General features: G+C 46.2%; 1 protein-coding gene across 16 annotated transcripts in view; it reads left to right on the top strand.

Annotated features, from left to right (window-relative positions):
- Window positions 1-353: 353 nt before the first annotated feature.
- The window catches only part of FTCDNL1 (formiminotransferase cyclodeaminase N-terminal like), a 153,480-nt gene continuing 142,678 nt past the window's right edge, over window positions 354-11,155 (top strand). For 5 of the 16 annotated variants that reach the window (XR_014795830.1, XM_084893275.1, XM_084893274.1 and 2 more), the window contains exons 1-4: window positions 354-449; window positions 2,378-2,503; window positions 5,021-5,116; window positions 6,699-6,851. Coding sequence is in view for 15 of the 16 variants with exons in the window: in XM_084893275.1 (XP_084749401.1) it covers window positions 2,389-2,503; window positions 5,021-5,116; window positions 6,699-6,851 (364 nt within the window). In the remaining variant the exon portion in view is untranslated. Of the gene's footprint in view, window positions 1,079-1,931; window positions 2,504-5,020; window positions 5,117-6,698; window positions 6,852-11,155 lie in introns of those variants that run through there. The other 11 variants (XM_084893284.1, XM_084893285.1, XM_084893277.1 and 8 more) reach the window with 9 other exon arrangements.

Raw genomic sequence — 11,155 nt, 5'->3', positions numbered from 1 at the left:
TGAGGCATTGGATCCGGGCTGCAGTGTTCCTGGGGGGGGAGGGGGGGGCTGAGGCATTGGCCCCGGGTGCAGTGTTCCTCGGGGGGCGCTGAGGCATTGGCCCGGGGTGCCTGTGCGCGGGGACCTGAGAGGAGCCCCCGAGGGTCTGGCCAGCGGTCATGGCCTCGCCTTGGACCCCGATGCCCTTTTAGCTGCCAGCCCTTCCCCAGGGGGACCCTGCGGACTCCCCGTGGAGCGGGAGCGGCAGCGGCCGGGGGGCCGTGCCAATGAGGACGCCCCGCTCTCCGGCCGCGGGCGAGGCCGCCGGGGTCACGGTCACGGTCCGGGTCACGGTCCGGTCCCGGCCGGAGCGCGCGCGGGGGCGGGGCTGGCGGCGGAAGCGGCGGCGGCGGCGGCGGCGGCGATCAGGCTCGGGCCGTCCCTCCCGTCGCCTGGCCCTCCGCGCGCAGGTCGGTTCCCCCCAAACCGCGGGGCGGCTTCGCGGCCACGGGTTCAAGCCGGGCCCTGGCGGGGCCGCCCGCCCGCAGACCACACACCGGGCTCCGGGCGGACCCGGCGGGGCGGCCGGGATCGTGCCGAGCCCCTGGGTTCCTCTGGGCCCGCGGGCCCCGGCCGCTCCCCGCAGGACCCGGGGCGGGGTACCAGCCGCCGGCCCACCCCGGGCGCGCGGCCCTCGGCGGCCCTGGAGGTGCTCCGGGCGGGCGGGGTCTGGAAAGGGGGCGGTCTGGACCCTCTCCCTCCGGCGTTGCAGGGCTTGCCCTGGCCCCTGGGCTGGATTGGGGGGGCAGCCTTCCCCTCCCCTCACCAGCCCGTCCGCTCCCCAAAGCCGCCGGCGATCCCGGCGTGTGCGGGGAGGTGGCTTCCCAGCACCGTCCTGTGTGACGGCGTCCGCGGGCAATCAGACGCGGAGGGAGAAGAGGACACTGATCCTCTCCCAGCACTGCTCTGGGCTGCCATAAACACCATTTGTTAAGCAGCGTAATTACGCTGGGAAAGAGCCTGATGAGACAATTAAGCTGCATAAACACACCGACAACAAATGGAAGCCAGCAGACGCCCACGCCCAGGCGGGGAGCAGGTTTCTGTTTGCATGAGAACCAGAGGCCTGAGCGCTTTCATGCCGCCACGCCATTCATGTCTGCAAGAACCTAATGGCCGTATATATATATTTTAAAATGTATTTTCGGTGCGATGATGGTCACCATCAAAGCCTGGGCTACCCATGAGCTCTGTGCTTCCTAGAGACTTGGGTGCTGAGGCCACCAACCCTAGTGTCCGGGCCGCCGGGGGATGGATGGGTGGGTGGGTGCGTGGCGAGCGCGTGGCTGGCACCCAGTGCTTTCAGCTGAAACTCACACGCTCAGTGTTTGTCTCAGAGGCGACCCCCCTTTCCTGACGTGTGCCCCACAAGGAGCGCAGTGCCTGACCCCAGATGACCTCTGCCCAATGGTTGTGGGATGAGATCACGAGGGCTGCATTCATTCTTAGACATGATATGTGAAAAGGCCAGAACAGGATGGTCTGACCTCAAACATGGGGGTTCTTACTATGTTCAGTTATTGAAGTTTCCTCACGTCAGGTCCTCTGAGGTGTGGAAAGATAACGGGCTGAAAAATGCCTTTTTGGAATACTAAGGAGAATCAGAGCAACTTCTAACATGTGAGACATTAACCCATCTTCAACAAAAGGATCAGTCCCTTTCTCGGCATTATTGAGTCACGTGCCAGAGTCCATGTCAGCCTTCACAGTTCAAAGTCCAGAGTCCCTGTAAAGGTTTGCAAGTGATTTAGAAACTTTGGCGATCACGGTGCTGGAGGAACATAGTCAAATAGTTGTCATGGAAAGCTCCTAAGTGAGCCCCTTTATTTCTTTTTGCTAGAGGAATCATTTCTGAAGGAATCAGCATATTAAATGATCTCCTTCATTCCTCTTTTTATTTATTTATTTATTTATTTATTTATTTATTTATTTATTTATTTTTGCTAAGTCTCATTTAACAACAGGATCATGCTTGCTTGTTACACAGAGAAGACCCGGAAAACAGGGGAAAGCTGAGGAAGACCATGCTTACAAGAAAATAACATACTTTCATGGAAGTTTCACTGGCAGGACAGCATTCAGACTGAATAACTTGAAGGGTATATTCTAGTGTTGTTCCTGCGTTCCTCTGTTCGTCTGTGCGCGGCCACACACACAGTCTCCTGAGGAGTCACCCGAGGTCCTATTATCCAGGTGCTCCCTGAGGAGTGAGAGTGGCGTGTTAATGTTATGGCTATCTGGCTTTCAGAGAGCTATGATCTTTTTGATGGTTAATACGCATGAACATATGAATGAACTGCAGAGGCAGAAATGAGGGCTCCCTTTTCTCCCATTCCAGGAAAAGCCAGCATGTCTTCCTCCAGAGTGGGGCGCCGCTTGGCTGCCTGTTTACTCAACGTCTCGGAAGCCAGGAGGAAAGACGTGGTTGAGAACATCGCCAAAGCAGCTCTTCTTGGGGAAAACGGTAGGAACCACAGACAAGGGAAGTGGATGTGCAGTGTTTTGATGATACGGTGATTTTTGTGCTCTGCAGACAGTATCTATACAACAATCTCCATTCTCTGTGGGTCCCCACTCTACCCTCCACCCAACCCCCCATTTCAGGGCTGCATCAGGCCTCCAGGACACTGAGGCAGAGCGGGGAGGCAGATGTGCACATGTGGTCTTCTCCAAACGTGCAGTTATCGACAGTGGAGAGCCAGTGTCTGAAATGTGCGGGATACCGACACGCTCCCGAGGAGGATATAGTTACAGAAAGGTTAAATGTTCCCCTCACAGGCCGTTTATTTGGTCATTAATCGAATGAGCATAATTGGGCATTATGCTTTTTATTCAGCAGGTTACATAAAAAAATAAACTTGCCAAGTACCAGCCACTTTTCAAAGCACTCCCGCCAGCAAAGCCCTCACTGTCATTACGGCACTATTATTCCTATTACATATTCTCCCGGTAAAGAAAGGCTTTTAGGCAATTGCATCTAAGTGATGCGCGTGAGATCACTTAGCGATGCAGGAGACGGGGCCCCAGCCTCCTTGCTCTGGGGGCCAGTGTTGACCTTTTTTACATTTTATTTTTTATTTTTTCACCCTTGTTGAAATGTTCCTGGGATGACAGAGTTCTAGGCATCATTTGTTTTTACACACACACACACACACACACACACACACACACACACACATCCCACAGTGAGTTTACAGAGGTACTATTGTTCAAATAGAAAACTTTGTTATTAAATGAAGATTTTTCAGCCACAGGTGGGCATTAGGATCGCAGCCCTACAGCATTTCAGACAGTGCGTTTTAATGTCTGACCGTCATTTTTCGTTTAGCAACTGCTTTTCATGAGACACAAGTGTTTTCTTCGGCCCATTTTCTACCGATGAGCACAGTTAAATTACTGTCTTGCCGCCGTACAGGAGCTGGAAATGTCTAAGAACGTTCCTGATAATTGCTGATAAGAAAAAACACCTCAGGAGTCAGCCGGCGGTGCTTCTGCATCCTCTTTGTGGGAACAGCCCACCCGGGCCCCTCATTGTCAGACAAGAACATCTAATGGGATCGGGTTACCTGTCCCTGTGATTAAGTGAATGTGCCCAGACATTTGGGGAAGCCACATGCTGATGGATGCCTTGTCTCAGCTCACGGTTTTTATCAGCTTATTAGTGGCAGCCGCTCAAATGGAATTATAGCTATTATACTCCATTACAGACACCAAACAATTTACTTCTGCTGCGATTCAGACCGACAGCTCCTCCTGCCAGCAGCAATTTTTTTTTTTTCCTTTTCTATATGCATTACTTAAGAGATTGCAGGAGAGAGCGTCTCATTCTCTCAGCATTTGATTCAATTGAGTCCTATGAAACTGAGAATAAAAGCTTTTCAGAGGAAGATGTAGGAGGGAAAAATAAAATCACATTTTAAAAAAAAGGAGATTGTAAGGTCTGGTTCTCGCTTCCTCTGTTATAGTTATGAAAATGCAAGGCCCGTAGCACCAGCTTAGAAAATGACCTATTGTTTTACAAGCACTTTCAAGGCATTTATTTTTCAGCACGTGGACTAAACCGTATCACCTACAATTTTCCCCAATTAAGTAATGTTGAAGCATTTAAATGGCCTAACAGGTTTAAGGTAAAGAAATCCGGGTTATAAATGTCAGACCTACACCAGGGCAGGGCTGGACACGAGTCAATGCTCGTTTGGCTAAGAGCAGAGCGAGTGACATTCTGTACGTTTATCTTTTAAAGTTATTAAAGTTAATGGCATGGGGCTGCCGTAAGCTGGGTAGTGCCTGCGTGCAACTTCTTTTTCCTCCCTTCTGAAAAGATTAATTGTTAAGCTGCCAGGGGAGGGGGGACAAAGGGATAATGGCACGGCGAGCGGTTTAATGACCGCCTGAGAACGTTTGTCCTTCTCTTTGAATTGGCTTTTGCAGGCTTCAGGGGGACTTTTAAGGGGCCTGGACCAGCTTGTAAACTTCAGAAATAACCGGGGGGTTGTGTGTGGCTGCCGTGTGGGGCGGGGCAGCTTTCTCCCCCGGGTTCCACGTTCCACGCGAGTCACAGGCCACGGAGGGCTGGAAGCCATTAGCACCGGAGGGCCGTGGCGGCCTCCGAGGAGGTGTTGGAGTCGGAGCGTCTCCGGCAGACAGGTGCATGCACCCCGGGAGCCTCTGCTTCAGGCACTAGTGGGCCCATCCTCATGCTTCCAGAGAGCCGGTGTTTATTCAGACAGGTTGGTTTCTGGGTTTAGGAAGGAAACATGGATAAGGCCTGAAAGATGAGACTGAGAAGGAACCGGATTTGGAGTGACACGGTGTGGCAATTGAAAGAAGAGGCTGCCATTTTTGAGTGGAGACACAGAGACCTCACAGGTCACAGCCCAGAATGTCTCTGTTGGACAAATTTAATTGTATCAGAAGAAGTGAAGGATTAAGGCTTCAGCAGAGAAAACTAATTCTCGCCTTTATATTTTTTCCTTTCCAGGGGATAAACGTCCTGAAGTGTCAGTGCTCAATATATTTTCTGATCAAGACTACAACAGATCAGTCATTACCATAGCAGCTTCTGTTGATGAATTAAGTGAGATTGCAGTTTCTTTCTTCATGTTTATAAGTATATGTATACTTATATGTATATGTATGTGTATGTGCATGTGTATATGCATGTATATGTACATGTATATGTATATATGTCTGTGATGAAGGGTAGCTTCAGGTAGGCCTGCATGCTCTCTACTCATTGATTTCCTGTGCCATAGGAATAGTCCATTACCTGGAGAGTCTACCTCAAAACTGCATTTCGTCATTTTTTCTGAACATACACATCTCAAACATTTCCCATTTCCTCTTCATTACAATGAACCTGGGTCCAAGACTTAATACCCCCCCCCCCCAAAAAAAAAAAAAAAAGATGGCCACATGTCCTTTATGGTTAAGAAAAGCAATCTTCAAGTTTTGACCTGTGGAGTCATAGTGTTGAAATCAGCCTTGATTTCAGTGATAAGTTGACTTAGAAGGAAACATGCTAAGCAGTTGTGTTTTGGGTTGGAAGCCGGAAATCTTGAGTTGGTTCATGGATTGCAATGACATGTCTCATGTTGTAAGTTTTAGTGGGACAAGTTGAATTTGAAGGATCATAGCTGTTTAAACAAAAACTTGTATTATCTTAATATTGCTTAGAAAAGGGCTCAAAATATTTTTAAATAGATTTTATTTCAACTCAGATTGTCTTTTTTCAAAAGGTATGTTTGAAGAACTAATGTTTGGCTGATAGCTCCCGGCAAACAGGACAAATTATCTTGAGTATTAATCATAAAATGTACAATTTGCTTCTTTGTTGTTTATCTTTCTTGTTGAAATGGTCATACTGTACTGCTAATGGAAACTCAGAGTAATATAACTCTTAGGTGTCTATCATATAAAATGATATAAAATTTTAGATGATAAAATTTTAGATGTTAGATGATATAAAATCTTTAGTAGTTAGATGATATAAAATTTTTGAATGCAAAATCTAATTACTGGAGAAAAGAAAAACGAAAATAAATACTTAATGCTTTTAAAACTCTGTATATATTTTAATATAAACTCAAAATTAGAAGTTTTATCAGATTAATTTGATAAAGTTGAAAATATTTAAAGTAATCAGTTGTAAAAACAAACAAACAAACAAACAAACCCACAGAGGTGCCCTAGCCGGTTTGGTTCAGTAGATAGAGCGTTGCCTGCGGATTGAAGGTTCCCAGGTTCGATTCTGGCCAAGGGCACATGCCCTGGTTTCAGGCTCGATCCCCAGTAGGGCATCCAGGAGGCAGCCAATCAATGATTCTCTCTCATCATTGATGTTTCTATCTCTCCCTTTCCCTTCGTCTCTGAAATCAATTAAAAAAACAACCCACAAACAAAGAAAAACACACAGACGTGTTTAAGAATCATAAACTTGCATAACTCCTCTACATTGGAGAATAAATGTGAAAAAATGCAAACCTTTATGATGTTTGGGAGGTAGGGCAAGGGGAGATGTTGGGTCTTTATTTTGGGGTGAAACACATCTTCTATACTGATTACAAAAGAAAAACAACTAGCGGGACAATAAAATACAGCTGCTTCTTTACCCGTGTTGGAAAGTTTAATGATCGTTTTGTACAATTTTGCCTTTTAAGACCATGCTGTCCTGGGCGCCTGTGCGGAGGCCTTCCGGGCCATCGACATGGAGGCTCAGGAGGGGGTCCACCCGTGTCTGGGAGCCGTGGACCTGATCCCCATTTACCCGCTCGCCGGTGTGGGAGTGGAAGAGTGTGGAGCCTTGGCCAGAAGTAAGAGAAAGTTGGGGGCAATGTGTTACTTCTTAACGGAAACCATTTGTACAAATCAGAGCAGCTCCTGACAATGGAATCGCTCCTAGCTCCGGGGAAAGGTCTGCCTTGAGGACGGGTCTGAACAGTGAGCTTTGATGGTCGCAGTGGCCCGTTGTGTCTCCGTGGCATCCTTCCCGTGTCCACGCCGGGGCGCGGGAGCACTGACTGCTGTGGGGATGCATTTGTCCTTTCCGAATTCGGGGTGGATCACGGGGAAGCAACAGTCGTTGCTAATGAGCTCCTTAGACTCTCTGGGGCAGGACGGTGCTGTGCCTGCCCATCTGTGTCTTATTTTCCTGAGCAGGGGTAATGATGAGGTTGCAAAACCACTTAAATGTTAACTCCTACCCCCTCTCGCTCTGCCTTTTTTTCTCTCCCCGTGCACGACTCTCTTTAAGATTTTCTTTAGAACTGAACTGTCACATGCTTGATTTCGGCCCCGGGGGTGAGTTTAATTTGGAAAATGTGAGCTATGTCACTGGAGGTGTTTTGGAATTAGGCAAATTGGGAGAAAAGAAAGACCCTTTGCCTGGACTGTCTAGCTGCGCCACGGTTAATTACTGCACGCAGAGGCTCGTAACCTGTGGGGGAAAGTCCGCCTCCGGATAATTGCATTCTTCTCGGCATGGCCCCAGGAGCCCCTCATTCTTATTTAATCGTGAATCGTCTCACGTTTGGGATGTGGATTTGGACCCTGGCTGAGCTGCATCAGGCACCGGGCATGGGAAATGAGACTCGTTTGTGAAGGAGAACTCACTGCTGGGCTGCACTTTAATATGGCCCGACAGTCAAAGGTTTGCTTCGCAGGGAAATCTTGGCCCGAAATGTGCTTTACTTTTTATCCGAGAAAGAGTTAAGAAATTTAACATGGGGCGGAAAATATGATTCACACACAAAAAAGAAGAGCTCTCAGTGGTCCAGGGCAGAATAATGATTTTAATTGTCTTCAAAACAATTACGTCCAATTACATTAAATCTCAAATTAGCTAGTACACGAAGTTCTTCATTACATCAGGACGAGTCTGCCCAGATGTGTGTCCTGCAAGGGAGACGGTCAGCCATCGGAGGGTCTGGACACACGGTCGCTCCCTTCCCCTGCCCTGTGCTTCATTGGCAGCTACTGTACCTCATGGTTTAAACATGGACATTTCCAATTAAACAAGAGCTCAGCTGCATTCCTGAACTAATTTATAACATTTGATTTGAAATGTAATAGCTTCAATCTTCATCTGATTAAAAACAGTCATATACTGTACATGGTTACTATTTTGATGCTCCAACATGCAGTTTTTATTTTTACATTCCCCTTTCTGCACAGCTGTTCATCTAATATCATCCAATTTTATTTTTTTTAACAACATGCTCAGACATTCTTATAAGGCAAAAGTATTCAAATTCTAAGGACTGGCTGTTCTCCAGACGGTGAAGGGATGTTTTCCACTAGGGTAGCCCTCCTCAGGGAAGCCAACTTGAAGTTAATAATGGAACTAACTTTCTTTGAGAAGGAGGGCAGTGGAGAACAGTCCAGTTTCATAAAAGATAGTTGATATTGGTTATTGATATTGATAATTCATAGATGTTTTCTATGCAAAAACCCACTGAATAATATATTTCAGAACTTTTTGATGTCAGGAAGGGGTTAGAGTGGGGCATGAAATTGGTGTTGAGGAAACTTATGAATACTGTCAGAATCACATGAAGATTTTTATGCCTGTGCTTTTTTGTAGACACATACACTCACACATAACTTCACAAATCATTTTAGTGTAAGGACTTTTAGAATAAAGGGCACAGCAGTGCGGAGGCTCAGGGGTGAGGGCAGCCTGAGCTCCGGGGACTGCGAGGGACTTCCGTGTGTGGCCAGCACGTAAAGGTGGAGGGAGATGGGAAAGCCATTCCTGGAATGTTCAGGTATAAAACCCAAGAGATGCTTAGCGGTCAGATCGTGGAGTATTATATATGTGCCAGATGGAGGAGCTCGAACTTGTATGGGAACCACTGAAGAGTTTTAAGCAAGAACGTGATCTGATTGGCTTTGAGCTCAGGAAGGATCACACTGCCCGCATGACAGAAAATAACAGGATGCAGGAGGATCAGTTTGGAAAGTGGACTGTGGCCAAAGGTAATAGATGATGGAGAGACTCCAGAGGATGTTGGGGGAGGGGGACAAAATGGTGGCATGGAAGTGTCATCACTTAGAAATGATGGAAGGAAGGAGGTTTTGGGGGAGAGGGCATGAGTGTTTTTTACAAGTTGCTATTGACAGTTTAATATACTAGAGTTGACAGCTAGGAGACACATAGGCCTACTCTGTATTTATTTAAGGCTTACTATATTTTTCTAAATGTTTTGGACTTTTATTTTTATCTTATTATTATTTTTAATCTTTGTTGTTGAGATTATTACAAATGTCCCTCTTTTCCCCCCCATTGCACCCCTCTACCCAGTTCCCCCCTAACCATCCTATTGTCTGTGTCCGTAGGTAATGCATATATGCATATAAGATTTTTGTTTAATCTCTTCCCACCCCTCTTCCCTCTGAGAATCATCAGTCTGTTTCACTCCCATGCCTCTGATTCTATTTTACTCACCAGTTTATTCTGTTCATTAGATTTCTTTTTTAAAAAATATTTTATTGATTTTTTACAGAGAGGAAGAGAGAGGGATAGAGAGTTAGAAACATCGATGAGAGAGAATCATTGATCAGATGCCTCTTGCATATCCCCAGTGGGTACATGCCCTTGACCGGAATCGAACCTGGGACCTTCCAGTCCAGTCCAGTGGATAGAGCTGATGCTCTATCCACTGAGCCAAACCGGTTTTGGCTCATTAGATTTCTTATTCATTTATTTTGATTTTGACATTTAGTTGTTGATAAGTATGTATTTGTTGTCATCTTGTTGTTCATATTTCTGATCTTTTTCTTTTTCTTCTTATTCCTCTTCTTAAAGAATATCCTTCAGCATTTCATATAATTCTGGTTTAGTAGCGATGAACTCCTTTAACTTTTACTTGTCTGCGAAGCTCTTTATCTGACCTTCAATTCTAAATGATAGCTTTGCTAGGGAGAGTAATCTTTGTTATAGGTTCTTGCTATTCATCACTTTGAATACTTCTTGCCTGCATAGTTTATGTTGAGAAATCATCTGACAGTCATATGAGCATTCCCTTGTAGGTAATTAAGCTTTTTTCTTGCTGCTTTTAAGATTCTTTCTTTGTCTTTAGCCGTTGGCATTTTAATGACGATGTGTCTTGATGGGATCCTCTTTGGGTTCCTCTTGTTTGGAGTTCTCTGTGCTTCCTGGACTTGTAAATCTATTTCTTTGACCAGGTGAGGGGAAGTTTTCTGTCACTTTTCCTTCAAATAGGTTTTCAATATCGTGTTCTCTCTCTTCTTCTGGCACCCCCATAATGCAAATGTTGGTATACTTGAAGTCGTCCCAGAGGCTCCTTACACTGTCTTCATATTTTTGGATTCTCTTTTGTTTTGCTCATCTGATTGGGTGTTTTTGCTTTCTCATATTTCAACTTGTTGATTTGATTCTTAGAATCTCTACTGTACTGCTGAATCCCTGTATTTTATTTTTTATTTCAGTCAGTGTATGCTTGATTTCTGATTGGTCCTTTTCCATTTTTTTTTTTTTTGGAAGTTTCTAAAGATTATTGAGTAACCTTATAACTGTGGTTTTTGAATTCTATATCCAGTAGTTTGCTTTCTTACATTTCTTTCATTTGTGATATGTTTCTTTGTCTCCACATTTTGCCCGTTTCCTGTGTTTGTTTCTATGTATTGGGTAGAGCTGCTATGTCTTCTGGTAGAGTGGCCTTGTGTAGTAAGTGTTCTGTAGGGCCCAGTGACTCAGCCTCCCCAGGCACCTGAACTGGGAGATCTAGGTGCACCCCTTTGTGGGCTGGGAGCATAGTCTTGTTGTAGCTGATACTTGATTGCTGTTGGTGTCACTGGGAGGAATTTACTTCCAGGCCAATTGGCTGTGAGGACCAGCTGTTTGTGGTGCTGGCCTTTTAAGAGGAACAGCTGGGTCTCCAGTAGCCTCTGTGTCACTGAGCCCCAATCCACACTGTTTTTTACAGCCTGTAGTTCTTACTGCCTATAGGCACTTCTTTTCCCAGCTCTGGGAGCCTGGGCTGGGGTCTGGTGTGGGGTTGGAACCTCTTGCTCCTCCTCGTAGCCACTGCAGAGAGATCTCCCTTGTGATTAAAAAAACAAACCTGCCCATATGGGTGCCAGCCCAGCCCATTCT

Source organism: Pipistrellus hanaki (assembly GCF_964339955.1).
Source record: "Pipistrellus hanaki genome assembly, chromosome: 8".
NCBI classification, from domain to species: domain Eukaryota; kingdom Metazoa; phylum Chordata; class Mammalia; order Chiroptera; family Vespertilionidae; genus Pipistrellus; species Pipistrellus hanaki.
The sequence above is the reverse complement of the archived record's forward strand: the minus strand, read 5'-3'. Positions and strand labels throughout refer to the sequence as shown.